Source organism: Anomaloglossus baeobatrachus, chromosome 3 (assembly GCF_048569485.1).
Source record: "Anomaloglossus baeobatrachus isolate aAnoBae1 chromosome 3, aAnoBae1.hap1, whole genome shotgun sequence".
Taxonomy (NCBI): Eukaryota; Metazoa; Chordata; class Amphibia; order Anura; family Aromobatidae; genus Anomaloglossus; species Anomaloglossus baeobatrachus.
Genome location: NC_134355.1, coordinates 113,452,017 through 113,474,215, shown reverse-complemented (window position 1 = coordinate 113,474,215; position 22,199 = coordinate 113,452,017). Strand labels below are relative to the sequence as shown.

Sequence of the window (22,199 nt, the reverse complement as noted above, 5' to 3'; positions counted from 1 at the left end):
ACATGGATTAAAGATCGCTTTCATCCAGAGCCTTGGAGTGCGACCCTTTCTGTCTGAATTTGGATCTTGTATGGTCTGTACCTTTGGGACACGCACCCAGGTCTTCCTCTTCCCACTGGGATTGTGGCGTTTAGCCATTCGTGGAGTAGCTGTGCCCGGTACCTCTTACCTCCATATATATATATATATATATATATATATATATATATATATATATATATATATACACACCCCCGTCCCATATATTCGGATTATAAGACGCACCACCTACTTTCCCCCAAAATTTGGGGGAACAAAAGTGCGTCTTATAAAGCGAAAAATACGGTATATGCAGTATACTAGTCCAATGGAGGCCAAAAGGACTCCTCATTCACCTTCAGGCTGCATATGCCGCTCTTTTCCATATAGAGAGGCAGCCTTGAATTATTGCAGCTTTTTTTTTGCCCTCCTGACGTGAGCTGCATTGCCCGTAAAGAAGAGGAGTAAAAACCAAATTGTTAAAGGGAATCTGTCACAAAGTTTTTTTGCACCCCATCTGAGAGCAGCATGATGTTGAGGCAGAGACCTCTGTGATTATATAACTTACTGACTGGGCTGCTTGCTTCAGTTTTAATAAAATCACAGTTTTATCTGCTGCAGAACCACCAGTTCTCTGAAATCTGAGCTCTGGATAACCCCGCCCACATCACTGATTGACAGATTTCTGCCTGTGCACTTTATACACAGAAAGTGGCAAATCAAGGTTGGAGATGAGGTTATACAGCGCTCATGATTATAGAGAACTACATGGCAGCAGATTTACTAATCCGCTAGTGACCTTTTACTCGTAAAATACTGATTTTATCAAAACTATAGGAAGCAGCCCAGTAAGGGACACATTGCTGCATCGCTGTTGTTCTCTGGTTAGGTGGCAAAAATCTTGTGAAAGTTCCCTTTAAAAGATATAGGAAAAAATATCTCGGATATTTTATCCAAACCTAGAAGAGTAGATGGTTTGTGGGCTGGTGGTAGGAACTTGCTAGTAAATAAAGTTGTATGATTACGGCAGCCTCTGCAGTGTTTCAGCCAGGTAGACTGTCTGCCATGTCAAAGGTATGTGAACACAAGAAGGTACAGAAATGGGGTTAGAGCGACAAGAGTAATGATTGCAAGCAAGTTTCTAGAAACCGAGCGGCCTGCAGCTTATCGAAAGACAACAACAACTTTTCGAATATGTATGTGTGTGTGTTTTTGTCCCACTAGAGTCCGCTTTAAATTAACATCTCCCTTTAAATAACATTTTGAGACCACACTTATTATTCTTCTTCCATAAATGACCCACTGACAATAGCAAGAAACCAAAATTAGGAAATACACAATAGTGGAAACTGACCATTGTGTGTCGGACCATGATTTGGTGTTAGACACAGCCAACACAAGGCAATCCGTGGATTGAGTGATGTATGGGACCTTGAACTATAGAAAACAAATATAGATATGCAGCGATAATATGGCATCTAAAGCATGAATATATACATGGAGCCACATAGATTAGGGAATAAGTGGGGTAATGGCTGCATGTTAGGACTCATTCAGACATCCGATTCTTGTATGCAATTGCTGTCCATGGTTTTTATGGATAGCACTGGTACCTGCAATAGTCTATGGAGTCATTGACATGTTTGTGATTTTTTTGCTGAGTGTGTGCCCGGTGGAAAATCGGGGAGAAGTGTCTGATTTTGATTCGAGGGGACGGTCAATTGGCAATGCACATCTGGGCATACTTGTATTATCAAGGACCGTAAAAGAGTGGGTGTGGCTGGCTGGAGTTAGTGGGCGGGAGATGAGATAGTGGGTGTGACCGCCCGAGCTTAACCAGCACTCCTCCCATTTAGCACAGGCATTTTCAATTAGCAGGAGACTGCAAGAAGAGGTTCTACCTTTTTGCTCTCCGTTCACATACTCAGAGGTTGTGGGAGGAGAGTTGTCTTGGCCCTTTCACAGGGTGCTGGTGCTGTGCAGCGGCCATTGCTGAGGTGGTTTTGTGTCGGTGGGGCCTGGAGCCATGGGGGCTCAGCCTTGCAGCATGGGTGTTGTGAGGTACCAGGTCACCTGCCCTGCTGATGCACTGTCGCTGCGGCAGTGGTTGGCATGCAGTGCCACACCTTTTAAGGTTCTTCAAATAAGTTAGGGACCGCCGTGACGTGGCAGTGGGCTTCATACAGTCTGATCAGACTGTATGAAGCCCACTGCCACGTCACAGCAAACCTCTGAGTGGGTCCCTACTCTATGCCTGAAAAGTGCGGCACCGCATGCCAACCACTGCAGCAGCGACAATGCATCAGCAGGGGCAGGGGGCTTCATACAGTCTGATCAGACTGTATGAAGCCCACTGCAACGTCACAGCGGTCCCTAACTTATTTGAAGAACCTTAAAGGTGTGGCACTGCATGCCAACCACCGCCACAGCAACAGTGCATCAGCAAGGCAGGTGACCTGGTACCTCACAACATAATACATAATATAAATTTACCTAGTAGCATTAGTTCAAAGTATGATTTTTGGATGTGCAGGTCATGTCTTTTTCTCCAGCTATGTTGCTTTTTCATAGCAAGTACACCAGCTTCATCAGGTTCAAGAGCTCTACTTTAAGGGTGTCAGGCAAAATTACAATGCAAAGTAGTAGGCATATCTCCATGAAGAGCAGATATCCATGAGAAACAGAACTGTAGTTCCAAAATCTATAGACTTTTTTTCAAGAAATCAATCTTAGAAGTATTATGCAAATGAGGCACAAGGTGGGTGGCCCTGAGCACCATCCCATAGTGAATCTGGCCGCCGTATTGACTGACGGTGCTGGCCCAAGTGATATCCGCGCTATGACTGGTGACGCTGGGGTGAGAAGCTGGGTGGCTGATTGATAGATGTCCTCGGGACCACCCACATTGCACTGAGCACCTTATTTGCATAATGCTTCAAAGATTAAGTTCTTGAACAGTGGTCCATGGAAGGCTTCTTAACGTGAGGATGTAACCTTGCCCCGACACCAGGGCTTTTAATAATGTATGCCGTTTGTATTGGGAAATGTGGTGACATTAAAAACAGAGAAACTAAAAAGTAATTTCGAGGGATGTGTAGTATACAGTATATTCAATATTAGAAGGCTGTGCCCGGCCGGTCTGGAGAGGAGCAGGCTCAGATTTATTGCCCGCCGTGGATTGTCAGCTTAATCAGACCGTTTCCAGGAAGCAACCTGTAAAAGAGAGGATCCCCGTGTTTGCTGACCTCTGATCCCCAGCCTGCTGCAGATTGTCATAAATTCTGTTCTTCTTTCTGCTGGTGTCCCTTCCATCTCCTCCTCCTTATTATCGCCGTCCCCTCAAGTGGCACCCAGAAAGACCACCCAGACGTAATCACAATGGAGGAAAATGAGCTATCTTCCAAAAGAAAGGTTTGGTGAGACTGGTGGAGAAAGCAAAGAAAAGCCCTGCTTATCTGAGCCCAAGTTATAGTGGAGCTAAAACAAACAGTGCGGTGATGGATGTACAGCTGGCCGCAAACTCTGCCCTGGGTTTATTGTCATATTCTGTCCTGGAAGATATAGCAATCTATTCTGTAGTGCTAATGGTATCTATTGTGCGAATGGTGGTGTAAAGAAAAGTCAAATGATGCTCTCAATAATTCCCATCCAAAAATGGCTTGAAAGCCGGCCAGGATTCTGTGTGGCTGGACAGATATCTGATTCTTGTAGTGCCTATTTACGTTAAACCCTACACAAAGCAGGCGGTCTGGAAGTGAAGCCTGAATGGCTATTTACAACGCTGTAAAAAGGATTAACAGATTCCTATTGTTACAATGTTTAAATCTTAATTTGCATTATTAAACAACTGAAGCCTTCACCAAATCCTCATTTGTCCACCACAACAAGTAGATGTGTGTGTCTGCAGGTGGTCTGGAGATCGGATCTCAAAACCAAGAGATAGCTGGCGGCTGCTCCTCTGTGCCTGCCTCTCCTGGCGGAGGCGGTGGCAATCACATTGGCACCTCTACCCGTTATTAATTATCAGCTGGCCTCTTTATGCGTGAAGGGTTTATGCTTTATGATCCTTCATCATATTTTTAGTAAACTTGGTTCACGACAGGCAAACACATTAAGATTTTCAAGTCCACTTGAGTACAAGAGGCCTACACTAGTGATTCCCATCGCTATTGTTACAGGTTTATTTCTGCCCTACGTTCCTGAAGGCTTATTCATTACCCGTAGCAAATTATATTAGGATTTACAAAGCTAGATACTACTGACTGATGAGGGGAGAAGCCATAGATGAGGAAAAGCTGAAATTGGTTTTCTTCAACTATATTTTACAAAGGAGCCCTTGGTGATCTGTAAAAACAATCTCCCCAAACCCCTGCCATATGTCCCTAACTCTGCCCATGTCCCCTGCCAGTCTCCTTCCTTCTTCTTGATATTTCCTGCCATCAGATAAAGTGGTGTAGGGGCTTCAGGAGGTCCGACTTCTACTCGGCATATGCAAGTTGGATATCCGATGTAATTGCAATGATAAACGTGCCACAGATATTTTTTAACTTTTAAAAATCAGAGGCCCTGAAAGTCATTGTCCACTATTAAAAAATAAAAAACATACCTATTGGATGAACACCATTCCTTCACATCCCTACCTTGTCTCCTTACTTTTCCGATGGGGCATGTGATGTGACCTCTGCAGCCTTGCATTTCCCTCCGTTCCGAAAGAGATCGGTAAGGGGTTTTTTTCCCACTAGGATGGAAATGCAAAGGTGGAATATGATTTTTTTTATTTTTTTTTTTGTCCTGAAGAAGGCGAAAGTATTCGTAGAAACTCATTGACGAATAGAAATAAATATTTTAATACTGTACTTGGATTGAATTAGTTCCTCACAATGGCTCGGTGAAGACCCCATCTCCTCCATCTTCGCTAGGATGGAAAGTCTCTAATGCAGGAGACTAAGACAGGGTATTGGAGATGTGGCGCCCCTGAGGCTTCAGTCACCACAGAGGTACTGCACCTCAGCCAGACGTGTAGTATCCCATTCCTGGGTAAGGAGGAGGTGACAAATCGGTGTACACACAAACACAGAGACACTCTCATTTGGCAACACTCCCTCAGGCTATGGTTAGGGCAAGGTGTACATTTAATCCACAGTCCCAAGAAGCCAGCTTGGAGGTGGAGTTTATTTAGTGGGAGCACACTGTAGCACACGGTTGGCCAGTCAGGAAGTGGACGCGGAGGAGTGAAGACCTGTGGTCAGGAGCTGGAGCAGCTCGGCCCAGGCATTGTAGAGAAAGGGTCCTAGAGTCCACGGAAAGTGTGACATACATCCGTGGTCTCGTTCCACAAACGACATACCGGAGTGGAAGGACTTGGCCGCAGTAGGGGACCGGCCCCTCAACTAGTGGAGAACTACAAGGCTCAGCTAGCAAACCAGAGGCTAAGGTTACTGCAAGTGCCGAAGCCACATCCGCACACGAATCTGTTGGAAGGTGACCACATAGGGCCAAGGGATAGAGCTTCAAGCCACCCTACAGGGTCCGCGGACACCGGCTTAGGGCACTGAGTGTGTAGGCGCGGGACAGGCGGGAGAGGTCAGCGCAGGAAGACGACCAGGGAAGGAACATAAAAGGGTGTACCGTGTTGTGCCTCCGAACAATCCGGGGATCGGCTGGAGCCCATCACAGCAGAACTCAGCACTTTGGGAGCGACATTTGACCGCTCATGTAAACCAGGAACTTTCAACAGTGAGTAAAATCTTGAATTGCATTCCTGTGTTGCCCATTTATTTTCCTGCACCTCGGGCCCTGCACCCCGCCATTATAGACTTCTACTCCCAACAGCCCTGGGGCCCAGCTCTACCTGTGGAGAGCTATTCCAACTCTGCTGTGCCACCACCGACCCCAGGGGGAACTGAGCGGCAGCGGTGGCACCTATCTGGCCGCATACCACAGGTGGCGTCACAAACTATTATCCCCTGTAAATAATCACCAACACCACCATTTATTAAAACGACACTGCCGGGGTCACGGATCTGGGCCCTGTCACCGTGACATCCTCCGAACAGAACAGAGTCGGCCCAGTAACGAGTAACCCCCAGGCCCGGTGCTGGCATGTCAGAGACATCGTGGGGGTCCAAAAGATTAGATTGGTTTGTTGTTTTTTTTTTTGTTTTTTTGGGGGATCCCTTTTTTAAAATAAAATATTTATGATTTTTGGATGATTGAAACATTTCTTGAGCAGCTTTATATACTGAGATCGGTTTTCTTGTTTACGTACTTTGATAAGTATATTGTGGCCCTCGTGAAGCTTCTGAAAAACTTATGTGATGTCAGAACTTTTTATGAGTAGATGGAGCATCAGGATCACTGTTTAGTGGGAACGGTGCACCGCTTGTGTAGCACATTGTAGAAAACAGGACTAAAGGGGGCTTTACACGCTACGACATCGCTAATGCGAAGTCGTTGGGGTCACGGAATTGGTGACGCACATCCGGCCGCATTAGCGATGCCGTTGCATGTGACACCTATGAGCGATTTTGCATCCTCGCAAAAACGTGCAAAATCGCTCATCCGTGACATGGGGGTCCATTCTCAAATATCGTTACTGCTGCAGTAACTAAGTTGCTCCTCGTTCCTGCGGCAGCACACATCGCTCCGTGTGACACCGCAGGAACGAGGGACCTCACCTTACCTGCCTCCCGGCCACTATGCGGAAGGAAAGAGGTGGGCGGGATGTTACGTCCCGCTCATCTCCGCCCCTCCGCTTCTATTGGGTGGCAGTTCAGTGATGCAGCTGTGACGTCGCTGTGACGCTGAACGAACCGCCCCCCTTAGAAAGGAGGTGGTTCGCCGGTCATAGCGACGTCGCCGGGCAGGTAAGTACGTGTGACGGGTCTGGGCGATGTTGTGCTGCACGGGCAGCGATTTGCCCGTGTCGCACAACAGATGGGGGCAGGTACCCACGCTAGCGATATCGGTACCGATATCGCAGCGTGTAAAGCGGCCTTTAGTGTTTCACCTGCGTAATATGGTATGTTCATAACAATATACATGTATGGGATATTTATCCTACGCCTGATCCATGGCATCTCCTCTTCAAGCCAATGATGATATTGATGGGTACTGTATGCACATGACGACGACGACGAGCACACTTGGCATACACATGCACAAAGCATCTTCATTGGCACATTGGAGCCCCAGAAGACGACTTGCTATGAACCTGACGCTAGGAATATCTCCAAGGATCCAAAGTGCCTGGTTATAATGTAAATTGCATAAAATTATTTTTGGGTGGCTGAACTAATGGAGTTTGGGCTGTAATTGTTTAATTTTTTTTGTCCTCACAGGAATAGCCTTTGTAGCAAAGGATTCATTCATTTGCTTCAATGCATTGAAAATATGCTGCAACATATAGAACATATCCCGACCCACTTGTACCAGGATGGCGGTCTCAGCCACAAAAGAAGGGATTGCCTCATAAGGTACAGTACATTTTTGGAAATTCGCTGCATGATCTATATGTGGTTGATGTATAGAGGCGCATTCCAAATAATCACAGTAATAAGATGTGAAGCCTGATAGATGTGCTGTCACCATAAACTCTGTGGTCATTCTGCATTAGTGTGGACAGATATTTGTCCATATAGAATCCAATCTGTTCATGACTATCTATGTGTCTCATCTATTTTTTTTATGACTTATATATTATGTGTACATTGCTACCTCTGGTCATTGATCCAATCTAGAATTCCTTTATAAGGAACCTGTCATGTTAAACATGGTATCTCATCAGCAGGCAGGATGATATAGAGCAGGATGAGCTGATTCGATTTTTATACATTTTTATGGGAAACGTTTCAATGTAACTTGTATTTAATTCATAGCAATGCCTGGTGTTTGTATAAGTCCGGTGGCCTAGGTCCTATTCAGTGATTGACAGCCTTCCCGGTATGGCTGTGCATGGAGAGATAGCTGTCAGTCACTGAGTAGGACCGCCCACATGACATATACATACAAATAATTGGGATTTCAATGAATAAATTACAGGTTATACTGAATATTTTCCATAAAACCTATATATCATTCTGCTCAGTTTTTCCTTCTTTATATCATGCTGTGTATATCATGCACAGATCAGACTGTATGTACAATGTGACAGGCTCCTTTTTATGTTTTGGGTTTTTTTTTATTTTTTTTTAAGTGGAGAGGCAGTGGAAAGCATTTCTCTTATAAGTACCCTCTCTAAGGCCTCTTTTACACATCCGTGAAAATCACGCACGTTTTTCACGGACGTGTCAAAGGTGCATATTGCCCTCGGTGTGCCGAGTGTATGGCACACGTGTGTTCTCCGTGTGTTATCTGTGATAACACACAGAGAACGGGAACTTTCAACTCACCTGTCCCTGGCGTCGCTGTCCGTAGTGCTGATCTTTGGTCTCCGGTCCTGCCGACTCCCTGCTGCTGCTGCTTCCGGCCGCAGTGAAGTGAATATTCAATGAGCATAATGAGTGGCAGTCGACAGCAGCGGCAGAGACAGCAGGGCAGGAGAAGGTGAGTAAAGGTTTGTTTTTTTTTCTTGCAGACACATGTCTTTTCTCCGGTGCATGTCACACGGAACACATCCGTGTGGTCCGTTTGCATTACGTGTGACACGTTTGCGTTCCGTGTGATACCCGTGATGCCGGAGAGAAAACGGACATGTTGCCGTGAGAAACACACGGACACACGTAAGTACGGAACGGACACACGTTCCGTGCGAAAATACTTACGTGTGTCCAAAACCATAGGAATACATAGGTCTACGTGTGTACGTGTCTCCAGTACGTGAGAAAACTGCCAAACACGTACCGGAGGCACGTACGTGTGAAAGAAGCCTTAAAGGGACTCTGTCAGGACATTTTTGCTATGCAATCTGAAGCCAGTATGCTGTGAGAGTTAACCTGAAGCTTAGAGCCAGCCATCTCTTATCTCAGAGTATGTTCATGTTTACCTGCAATGCTCGTTTACACCTCTTAGCTTCATCATTAGTGGATCTCAGCAGCCTGTGAGCTCTAGTCTGACTCCATCCCCCCTCTGTGATTAGCAGCTACTGTCTATGGAAATATACACTGAAAGCCTGGAGTGGGTGGAGGAAGCTTCCCCAGCACTACTTACATACAAAAAATAAAATCATTCAGAACAGCTGCAGCTACTAATCTAAGTGATAAATCTGTAGATTTAGAATCTCTTTGCCTACATCATGCTGCTCTTAGATGAGGTAGCAAACATCGGCTTATAGATTCCATTTAAATATTTGTTAAGCATGTCAATTATTCACTATAGATATAGGGATATACAGGGTTTATTAAGGGAGAGCCACTGTGAAGTGGGGGAACCACATTTTAGGGTGAAAATCTTCCACTGGTAGACAGGGTGCATTTCATGCTAAGTGCACTATCAGGGAAAGAGCAGTCTTATTGTATCTTTTATATATTTTAATAAATACTGTTTTTATCTGTTCAAATTATGGGGTCTTTATATATTTTAGACTTTTGCTCTGCGACCTTTAAGATATCCTATGATTTGGTTTGTGTTCGATCCAACGTACATATTTGCTATAATTTGATATTTAGGGTGAAAATCTCAATTAACTCGTTTGCATCCTTTGTTGTTGTATGGGGCTGCCCCTATCTAATTACTGCCAATTGGCGTAAGTGAACAGCACAGGAATGGTGCAAGAGCTGTGCCCACACCAGAGCAGGGAGTTTCTGCTGTGTATTACAGTGGACACTGCTGTAATTGGTGAGATCAGAGAAAACTCTGACACTGGCCGTTTAACCCCTTAGATGCCTGGTTCAGTAGTGACACTGGTATCTAAGTAGTTGGACAGAGGAAGGGGTCTCCTTCAGTCACCCAATCAGAGTTTGCTCGATTACAGTGTGACGATGGGTTTACAGGAGTATTGTAGTGTTATTGAAATCATTGAAACTACAAATTAGATTAAAGAAAGACTAAAAAAATGTATTAGGTAAGAAACAAAAAAACTTAAAAACTCTTTTTCCCTATCACAAAATGCTTCTCTATGTAAAAAAAATTGATTGGTTGCATAACGACCTGTGCTACAAAATCAATGTGTTACTTATCCAGTGCGGTGAACGGTGAAAAACAAATTGCCTATCCCAAAAATACTTAAATAAATATTATAAATATTATAAAAAAAAGATTTTAAACCTAATATGGTCCCAATAAACTACAGCTCACTTGTTAAAAAAACATCCTCCGTTTACAGAAAATGTAAAAAAAAAATTGCAATGTTTGGCTTTTATCTGTGTAGCTTTGCATGGCCTGTGCTAGTTGTTATGAGGGGATATTTCTGTCCCCATGTTTTACTATTTCCTTTTGAACTTTGGAAATATTCTAAGTCCATAAAGTTTTGTAATCATTATTTCCATTTTGTGGTCACACGTCTCCTCGCATTGTATATTCCTGATATTGTAACATCTTTATCTTCTAGTCTTTGTAATCAGATGAAACCTCTGAAAACAGAAGACCTCGAGGCCTGTACTGCACTTGTCACCCAGCAGCTCCAGATACACAGTGGAAGACGCTTCTACAAAGAGACCAATCCCAGCCACAATCCTGACCAAGATGAAAAAAGGTAAAAAGATTATATCCGCAAACTTAGCACATTCATTTCACTCTACTCCTATGCTGGCTAGTCAAAGAAATACAGATAAAGGGAAAATATCATCAGAAAATGACTTATTGTTTAAGTCAAGCATTATATACATACACATATATATAAAATATATATATATATAATATATATAATATATGTATATACATGTATTTTTATATATATATATATATATATATATATATATATATATATTATGCATTCCATATTTATATATATATAATCTAATATATAAAGCTGAATGTGTGTATCTGTGTGTGTGTGTATGTGTGTGTGTATGTCCGGGATTGGCTTCCGCACCGTCACAGCTACAGCCACAAAGTTTTGCACACTCACACTTCTGGACCCCGAGAGCGTCATAGGCTATGTTTCGAGGGGAAATTTTAACCCCGCTCTTTACAGTTATTCGCCAAAAAACCTGCCTCCATTAAAGCGAATGGAGCTGGGAGCCACAATGCAGCCAGAACTTCAGAAGAATGCGCAACCATGCCCTTAAATGGAATGTTGGCATGTCACAATGCAGCCAGGGAAAGAGGCAGACACAGACAGGGTAAGAGACAGACATAGACAGGGTAAGAGACAGACACAAAGAGACACACACAGACAAAAAGACAGACTGACAGGGAAAGAGACAGACAGGGAAAGAGAGGGAAAGAGGGAGACAGACAACGAGACAGACACATGGAAAGTGACACATGGAAAGTGACAGAGGGAAAGAGACAGAGGAAAAGAGACAGACAGGGAAAGAGAGGGAAAGAGACACACAGGGAAAGAGACAGACAGGGAAAGAGACAGACAAAGAGAGCGAGAGAGAGAGAGAGATATACAGAGGGGGGAGACAGACAGAGAATGGGAGAGAAACAGAGAGACAGTTAATATCCCAGGCAGCGCCAGGTGCTGGACCCCGAGAGCGTCATAGGCTATGTTGTGAGGCGAAATTTTAACCCCACGTGTTCCAATTTACCAATCAATTTTGCCCCTATCTACATAATGGGGAAAAAGTGAAACGAAAAGTGTATCCGCCCCGTCGCATTTACAATCACAAAATTTTGCACAGACACCTCATGTGACCCAGGGAACGTCGTAGACTATGTTTTGACAGGACAATTTAACCCCGCGCGTTACAGTTACTCTCCAAAAAACATGCCTCCATTAAAGTAAATGGAGCCTGGAACTACAGGTTATTAGTAGGAGCTGTGATTGGTTGCTATAGGAACAAAAGACATTCATAGTATATGAAGCTTATATGTGAGGTAATAAGATGTCGGTGGGGAGACGGATAGAGAGAGACAGACAGAGAGAGACAGACAGAGACAAACGGTGAAAGAGACAGAGAAAAACCTGGAAAGAGACAGACGGAGCACATTACTTGGCCAATTTAGTGAAATCTGTGTGGAATATCTGTCGTGTTGAAATATATATTGTGAAATGCTTCTATTAGCTTAGTTTTTGCCTTTTAATAATTACATTTCTATTTGTTTTGTTGTTTTTGTGTGCACAATAAGTTTTTGTTAATACATTCTATTTTGTTAACAGCAGTTATTAACCCGGGCAAAGCGGGGTAGTACAGCTAGTATATATATATATATATATATATATATATATATAAATACACACAGTGTCATATGAGAAAATAAAATAAAAGTTTCTTAAATAGTTTGTATGTGTGTGTGTGTATATATATATATATATATATGTGCACACTCACACTTCTGGACCCCGAGAGCGTCATAGGCTATGTTGTGAGGCGAAATTTTAACCCCGTGCGTTCCAATTTACCAATCAATTTTACCCCTATCTACATAATGGGGAAAAGTGAAACGAAAAGTGTATCCGCACCGTCGCATTTACAATCATGAAATTTTGCACAGACACCTCATGTGACCCAGGGAACGTCATAGACTATGTTTTGACAGGAAAATGTAACCCCACGCTTTACAGTTACTCTCCAAAAAACATGCCTCCATTAAAGTAAATGGAGCCTGGAACTACAGGTTATTAGTAGGAGCTGTGATTGGTTGCTATAGGAACAAAAGACATTCATAGTATAAGAAGCTTAAATGTGAGGTAATAAGATGTCGGTGGGGAGATGGATAGAGAGAGACAGACAGAGACAGACAGAGAGACTGACCTGGAAAGAGACTGTCCTGGAAATAGACTGACCTGGAAAGAGACTGACCTGGAAAGAGACTGACAGACATGCAGACAGGGACAGAGACAGGGACAGAGACAGGCAGACAGGGAAGGAGGAGACAACCAGTGAGTCAGACAAAGATAGATGGGAAAAGATACAGACCTTGATAGAGACAGACAGGGAAAGAGACAGAGAAATAGAGACAGACAAGGAAAGAGACAGACAGGCAGACAGGGAAAGAGACAGACAGGAAAAGACAGACAAAGAGACGGGGAGACAGACAGGGAAAGAGACAGAGCTAGAAAGAGACAGATGGGGAAAGAAACAGAGAGATAGAGACAGACAAAAAAAGAGACAGACAGAGACAGGCAGACTGGGAAGGAGGCAGACTGGGAAGGAGGCAGACTGGGAAGGAGGCAGACTGGGAAGGAGGCAGACTGGGAAGGAGGCAGACGGGGAAGGAGGCAGACGGGGAAGGAGGCAGACGGGGAAGTAGGCAGAGACAGACGGGGAAAGAGACAGACGGAGCACATTACTTGGCCAATTTAGTTAAATCTGTGTGGAATATCTGTGGTGTTGAAATATATGTTGTGAAATGCTTCTATTAGCTTAGTTTGCCTTTTAATAATTACATTTCTATTTGTTTTGTGGTTTTTGTGTGCAGAATAAATTTTTGTTAATACATTCTATTTTGTTAACAACAGTTATCAACCCGGGTAGTACAGCTAGTGTATATGTGCGTATGTATATATATAGATATATATCATACCGGCTACTGTGACTACTATTGACTGATACTTCACATTACTTATTTACTTATAGTAAATTTGCGATTAGTTTCATTATCATTACACACAATCTTACAATGACAGTTAAGCTATACACAGCTGATAACCCAGGATCTACTTGGATAAAAAAAAAATATAGCTTTCATTGTTTCAAAGGTTATTTTTTTTATTTTTAAATAATAAAAACTATATATTCTTGTTTATTTTCTATTTTTTTCTCCATGTCTTAGCAATGTATGGAGAAGTGGTGCACACAAAATGTGAATAATATCAGTAAAATAGAAAAATAAACTGAAGCTTCTTCTTCATTGCTGTTAACACTAAACAATGTCACAGCTGACCCTGCTCCCCTTCCCTTCGCAATGACCTTTGCACACACTCATTAGATGCTTCAATACAAAAGATATAGTACTGGATGAATTTGTCCTTGACGTGATATGAACCTGGACCTCAGCACTGGAAAACAACAGTGCCCACCATTGAGTATTTGTTAATTCTACTAATATGTATATATATATATATATATATATATATATATATATATATGTGTGCGTGTGTGTGTGTATATATATATATATATATATATATATATATATATATATATATATATATATATTATACATGTGTATATATAAATGTGTGTGTGTGTGTGTGTGTATGTAAATATCTGTCTGTCTGTCTGTCTATCTATCTACTATACAGGGTTAACCAAAAGTAGATGGACAGTAAATGATAACATTTATTTAGAAATTACATATAAAATTATATGTACTAATGCAATACAATACAATTTTATCAACGCAGGTGCTCAGTCTGTTGTCCATCACAGTTTACACAGCTTTGAAGTGTATATTTCTTGCTTTCATAAACCCTATTCCACCTACTGTTCACCTACTTTTGGTTCACTATATATAGAGAGAGCGAGAGAGAGAGAGAGAAAGAGAGAGAGATAGCTATAATGTCATAAATCATACATACAGTGGGTGCGGAAAGTATTCAGACACCTTTGTTTCTCATGAATGTACACTCTGTACCCCATCTTGACAGAAAAAAAAACCGGAAATGTAGAAATTTTTGCAAATTTATTAAACAAGAAAAACTGAAATATCACATGGCCATAAGTATTCAGCCCCTTCTATTCAGCTCAGTATTGAGTAGAAGCCCCCTTTTAAGCTAGTGCAGCCATAAGTCTTCTTGTGAATGATGCTGCAAGTTTTTCACACCTGGATTTGGGGATCTTCTGCCATTCTTCCTTGCAGATCCTCTTCAATTCCGTCAGGTTGGATGGTGAATGTTGGTGGACAGCCATTTTCAGGTTTCTCCAGAGATGCTCAATAGGGTTTAGGTCAGGGCTCTGGCCGGGCCAGTCAAGAATAGTCACAGAGTTGTTCTGAAGCCACTCCTTTGTTATTTTAGCTGTGTGCTTAGGTTCATTGTCTTGTTGGAAGATGAACCTTCAGCCAAGCCTGAGGTCCAGAGCACTCTGGAAGAGGTTTTCTTTCAGGATATCTCTGTACTTAGCTGCATAAAGTACATAAAATGAGTCAAAACACTGTACAGATAATCTTTTTCAGAGGATGCCGTCAGTATACTAGGAAAGTGCAGGAAAAAGTAGAGAACCATCTGTACTTACCGGGTTTTTTACACATAACAGGATTTCCTCTCATAGAGGTCCTGGGTGGCCGCCGGCACTCTTGTGTGACATCAAACACTCTAAGTTCTTGGTCCCGTGGGTTGGCGTGTAGCTGAGAGCGCCATTGGCCAAGGCGTCCTAACTGCGGCATCGCACACTGCACATCCAGCAGGCACACCTGCCTCTGTGACGGGATAGACCTGCACAATGCTCTATTATCGTCTGGATTAGTATTGTGCCTGGAATACTCAGCACACACTGAATCTGAACACCGTATCTTCTGTTACCTTGGTGCATAACACAGATCCAGCAGGCATATCCGCCTCTGTACAGACCCCCATAGTAGTTTGCAACCATCTCCGGCTGATGTTGGAAATCCCCTTTTAAAGAGCATTTACTATTCCTGGAATACTAAAGTATAAAGAGGAAAAGAAAATTCTGGATCTCTAAATCAAGAGTTAGGCCAAGAAAACCAAATTTGTGGAAACCGATGGAAAAATAGAGCTTTGATAGGCACTGTCTCATATAATCCACAATAAATATACATTGTTGTGGGCATATAGTCACCTGTCAGAGCACTATATGTTTAACATGGCTGAGGATATGGCTCCTTTCACCGATACATTTCTCCATCGGTTTTCACTTTGCTCTATTGACTCCAAAAGAGTTCCAGCACTGAGACATTTTTTACATGGGTATTTCCAATAGGCACGTCCTTTCTTCTCTATTATTCTTTATTTTCAAGAGGACCATTATCAGTTCTACTCTAACCTGTTAGGATATAGCCAGCTTCCAACTACCCAGGAATAAAATTGGGATATTCCACTTTATGGTAAAATATATCTTTCTACAAGTCCAATCTTTTGTTGTTCGAAGATTAGCCCTGCACATACAAGAGCTGTTACCTGCATGCTATTTCATCTGAGCGTGCATGTTCATTTCAATGAGAAGAGGAGAAGAAACCACTGCCAGACTTAAAGGGAATCTGTCAGCAGGATTTCATCTCCCAAATTATTTAAATGTGGGAGTAGCTCCTTCAAGGAAAAGTCTAGAAATACCTTTACATGACCAGTTTGTTACTGAGAGATCAGCGTTTGTATTGATGTGTAAATTGCCTTGGTAGTTCTCTCCAGATCTGTTCTCTGCACAGCGCCACCTCCTTCTGCTGACTGATGGCTCCTTTGCTTAAAGTTACACAGCAAAGATGCTAGCAGTCAAGGAAGAGGAGACAGCACTGGGCGGGGAATAGAGCTGGGATGACGGAGTCTTCAGATCTACAAATAGATCTTCAGTCTCATTTGCATATCAACTTAAACGCTGATTTCTCAGTAACGCACTGGCCATATATTTAGTTTGGGGGGGAAATCCTGCTGACAGACTTCCTTGAAGGCTACTGAGCTGAAAATAAAAATGGTCATGTCAATTCTTTTCCGCGTTTTAGTGCGTTTTCCATCCATGCAATGCATTGGAAAAACGCAGCAAAACGCAGTGATCAAAAACGCAGCGAAGCGAGGTAAAAACACATGCGTTTTACTGCTGCGTTTTTGCCGCAGGTGCATTTTTGTGCGTTTTTTAGCTGCAAAAAAACGCACAAAAACGCAGCATCTAAAAAAAGCAATGTGCGCACATAGCCTAACAAGTGAGAGTCCTTCCCCAAACTCCATGAATCTGGCATTTGCCAATAATGGTTGGCCCAGTTTTCTAATCTATAGTCTCTTGTTAGCATTGGAAAACCTCTTTATCATGTCTATTATATCTGTTGATTTTTATATATTTTTTTTATTACTACTAATACTCAAATACAGCAATAATACCTAAAATGTAACTTTTATTAATTCCTCTAAAAATAGGGAAGGATCACCTTGCCTATGCATAAAAATAAAATAAATGCAGGGAATGAACCACCTGCTAGGATTCTCCCAACTTCAAGGGGAAACCAGCAGACCCTGTGAGGTAGCAAACACACCTTAAATACAATTGGTGTTATAGCAATATGAACTAATCAACCGGATGTGCAGTTTATATAACACAGCTGCTTATTCACACTCTATTGATATTATTAACAGCAGCGTCATCCATCAGATTATTAACCACCAGTGAAATAATAGCAAGAAGTCCTAATTAGACCCCAGCTACCAGTGTGATTAGTGATTATTTCACAACCGGTTGATACTGGAAAACAATAACCAGGGATGCAATCACCATAGGTTAACCTGATACTCTCTATCAGGGAACAATCTCACCCAAATCCTAGTGTCTTGTTTCCCAGAGTGTCAGTGTGTCATCATATTCGGCGTAATCCAAAAAGACCTTCATCAAAACGGTCTAGGACCCCTTATGAATAGACCCACTTCTCCTCTCCCAGACTCTCCTCCTCCTGACGCGTTTCCTGTGTATCATTCATCAGGGGAGCTTAAAGGAGTAGACCTAAACTGGGTTATCAGGCGGTCACGGCGTTAGCCCTGTATGCCGTGCCACATACAGGGCTAACGCCGTGACCGCCTGATAACCCAGTTTAGGTCTACTCCTTTAAGCTCCCCTGATGAATGATACACAGGAAACGCGTCGGGAGGAGGAGAGTCTGGGAGAGGAGAAGTGGGTCTATTCATAAGGGGTCCTAGACCGTTTTGATGAAGGTCTTTTTGGATTACGCCGAATATGATGACACACTGACACTCTGGGAAACAAGACACTAGGATTTGGGTGAGATTGTTCCCTGATAGAGAGTATCAGGTTAACCTATGGTGATTGCATCCCTGGTTATTGTTTTCCAGTATCAACCGGTTGTGAAATAATCACTAATCACACTGGTAGCTGGGGTCTAATTAGGACTTCTTGCTATTATTTCACTGGTGGTTAATAATCTGATGGATGACGCTGCTGTTAATAATATCAATAGAGTGTGAATAAGCAGCTGTGTTATATAAACTGCACATCCGGTTGATTAGTTCATATTGCTATAACACCAATTGTATTTAAGGTGTGTTTGCTACCTCACAGGGTCTGCTGGTTTCCCCTTGAAGTTGGGAGAATCCTAGCAGGTGGTTCATTCCCTGCATTTATTTTATTTTTATGCATAGGCAAGGTGATCCTTCCCTATTTTTAGAGGAATTAATAAAAGTTACATTTTAGGTATTATTGCTGTATTTCAGGATTTCATATTGATATACCATACCAGTGGCTGTATTATATACTACTAATACTCACCATTAATTTCCACCATCATCATCACTGTCCCCATTGGGGCTCACAATCTAGATTTCTTATCAGGATGTATTTGGAGTGTTGTCTTTTGAGTGTGGAAGAAAGTCGGCGAACCTGGAGGAAACTTGGGGAGAACATACAAACTCCTTGCAGGTGTTGTCCTTGGTGGGATTTCAACCCAGGACCCCAGCAAACCAATAGTGTTAACCACTGAGCCTTGGAGATGACCATGTGTTACAATATATCCGCTCCCTTTCTGTTTGCACCTTCCTCGATTTATAACAATGTCATCTGTACCTGTGATCATTGTAGATATGATTAGTCCTTTATTATAAAGATGTGATCTCATTATTTTTGCAGCTATTTCTTAAGCTGGGAGGATTTGGCCCAAAACCAAATACAAACATTACTGGACCCGTCAATTATTATTTGAATGCATATATAAAATACACCGGATTACTGTAAAAACAATGGCGTTGTAACCATAGAAACACTTCTTATAACTCTGCGGGGGGAGATAAAAATCAATGTATGAATATTAATAGATACTGTATGTTTAATTGTCACTCAGACATATGAATCTCACACTGGGATATATTAACCCCTTAAGGACCGAGCCTCATTTTCCCAATCTGACCAGCATCAATTTATGTGACAATAACTTCGGAACGCTTCAACATATTCCAGTGATTCCGAGATTTATTTTTTTTTCGTGACACATTGTACTTCATGTAAGTGGTATATTATAATCATTATCATTTGCATTTGTTTATGATAATATCAAAAAGTTTGCAAAAAAAAAAAACAAACAATTTTTAAACTTTGACTTTTTATGCCCTTAAATCAGGTAGTTAGTTATGCAACACAAATAGTTAATAAATAACATTTGCTACACGTCTACTTTACATCAGCACCATTTTTGAAACATAGACGTTAGAAGAGTTAAAAGTTTATCAGCAATTTCCTACAATGTTTCCTACAAAATTTACAAAACCAATTTTTTAGGGGCCACATCACATTAGAAATGACTTTGAGGGGCCTATGTTAAAGAAAATACCAAAAATAACAGTATTTTAAACACTGCAGCCCTCAATGTGCTAAAAACCAGATTTATGAAATGTATTAATCCTTCAGGTGCTTCACAAGAATTAAAACAATGTGGAAGAGAAAAACTAAACATTTTACCTTTTTCCCACAAAAGTGTTGATATAACCCCAAATTTTGCACTTTCACATAGGTAGCAGTAGAAAATGGATCATAAAACTTGTGCAGTTTCTCCTGAGTATGCTGATACCCCATATGTGGTGAAAATCTACTGTTTGGGCTCATGGCGGAGCTCATTTGACTTTTGGAACACAAAATTAGCTGGAATAGATATCGGATGCCATATTGTGTTTGCAGAACAAATCCCCAGGCAGCTGACCCCATTTTGGAAACTATACCTCTCAAGTAATTTGTCTAGATGTTTGGTGAGCACATTTAACCTACAGGGGCTTCATAGAAGTTTATAACATTGAGCCGGAAAAATGCATTTTTTCTACAAAAATGTTTTATCCCCAAATTTTGCATTTCATATGGTTTACAGGAGAAAATGGACCTTACAATTTGTCGTGCAATTTTTCCTGAGCATGCCAATACTCCAAATGTGATGGAAAACTACTGTTTGGGTGTACGGCAGGGCTTTGAAGGGAAGGAATGCTATTTGATTTTTAGAGTGCAAAATTGTCTGGAATTGATTTGTTGATGCCATGATGCATTTTTTCTAGAGCTGCCGAGGTACCAAAACATCACAACACCCCAATAGGGACACCATTTTGGAAATACACTCCTCCAGGAATTTATTTTTGGGTGTGGTGGGCATCTTGAATTCATTGGTGCTTCACAGAATTTTTTAAAATTGAGCCGTGAAAATGAAATATTATGTTTTTTTTCAACGAAAATTATGCTAAAGGCACACATTTTTAATTTTTACAAGGTTAACAGTAGAAAATGGACCAGAAAATATCTTACGCAATTTCTTCTGAGTACGGCAGTACCCCACATGTGATCAGAAACTACTTTTCAGGCACAGTGAGGGAAGGAGCGCCATATAGGTGTACAGATTTGTCTCAAATGGCTTGCGGGTGCCATGTCACATTGGCAGAGACTTATAGTTGCCAGAACAGCAGAATCCCCCATAGGTGACCACATTTTACAATCTACACCTTTTAATTAAATTATCTAGCGGTGCAGTGAGCATATATACACCACATATGTTTCATAAAATCTTATACCATTGGGCGGTGAAGAAAAAAATAATTACATTTTTTACCACTAAAATGTTGTTTTAGCCCAAGATTTTATATTTTCACACAGGAAAATAGATAAAAATGACCGCATAATTATTACACAATTTCTCGTGAACGTGACAATTCCCATATACCCTGCACAGTATAATTTGGCCACATGGCGTGACTCAGGAGTGAAGGAGCGCTATTTGATGTTTGGAGCGCAGTTTCCTAGAATAGTTTGTGGACTTATTTTGCAGAGCTAGAAGAGCAGAAACATCCTTAAAGTGACCCAAATTTGGAAATTACAACCTTTTGGGACTTCATCTACTGGTATAGTGATGATTTTGACTCCCTGGGTGATTTCGAGAAACAAGCAGCAATGGATGAAGCAAAGCTTCCCTGCGCGATGGAATTAATGGCGCTATATAAGTGAATAAATATTATCATTTTCCTTCTACTATTGGCGGTCATGTAGTAATAACATTTTCCTAACTCTCTCAGTCTTTATTATTATTTAAGACATTCTGCAGCCAACACTAAACCATGTAACACACAGGCTCTAGAAGGCAAACAGTGCAACATTTTTAATGAAGGCTAATAAAGACCAGTGGAACCACCAGAATTATGTTGCTGGAAAGAACTGGTTATTAAAAAGCTATAATGTTTTCTTTTTTGTTAAACTTGCCTGTCAATGCTCATTCCTTCTTACGCCATCATTCTGGTCCTTTACCCGGACATTCATTTGTCCTGCTATGAATTTTTTCCTTTTTAACATTCTCAAAATGTAGTGTATTTTGAAGTCTAGGATATCACTTTACACAGGAAAAAAAGAAAAAATAAGTGCACGGCACACTCATTCTCTGTCTGAAGGTCACAGTGGGCGGTCATTGTTCTATGGCCAGTCGCTTTGACTTCAGATGTAGTAGATCTACAATCGTCGTAGGACCTCGTGTGGATTACTTCGGACCTGCAGGGGTGTTTTTGGAGTTAATGAATTGATAAAAGAGGGTGCTTTTTTGTATTTTATTTTGAATAAAGACTTATTCGCAGCTGTGGGTTGTTATTAACCCCTTATGACCTCGATTTCCACTGCACCAGGGCAATCAGGAAGAGCTGGATAAAGTGCCGAGATTGTCACATTTAATGAATGCAGCAATCTCGGGCTGCTGCAGTCTGCTATTTTTATGCTGGGGGGCCCAATAACGATGGGTCTCCCCAGCCTGAGAATACCATCCCCCAGCTGTCGGACTTTATCATGGCTGAGATTCACAATTGGGGGGACCACACGCCAGTTTTTTAAATTATTTATTTAACTAACGTAAAGAAAAAAAAAATAGAAAACATGCGGGGAAAGCAGTGCATATGGATGAGCAATAATGAGTGGTCCGTAACAAGAATAAGTGACCTGGAAGCAGTTACTGATGCACCGGAAACTCTGTAATTATGAAGCGCTTGCTTCATTCTTAATTATTTTGTTTTTTCT

At 41.7% G+C, this 22,199-nt stretch overlaps 1 protein-coding gene across 3 annotated transcripts in view; it reads left to right on the top strand.

The window, feature by feature from the left end:
* Positions 1-22,199, top strand: part of KIZ (kizuna centrosomal protein) — a 272,861-nt gene that overhangs the window by 84,828 nt on the left and 165,834 nt on the right. For all 3 annotated transcript variants that reach the window (XM_075339381.1, XM_075339380.1, XM_075339382.1), the window contains 2 exons: positions 7,359-7,493; positions 10,505-10,648. In XM_075339381.1, the coding sequence (XP_075195496.1) occupies positions 7,359-7,493; positions 10,505-10,648 (279 nt within the window). The remainder of the gene's footprint in view (positions 1-7,358; positions 7,494-10,504; positions 10,649-22,199) is intronic.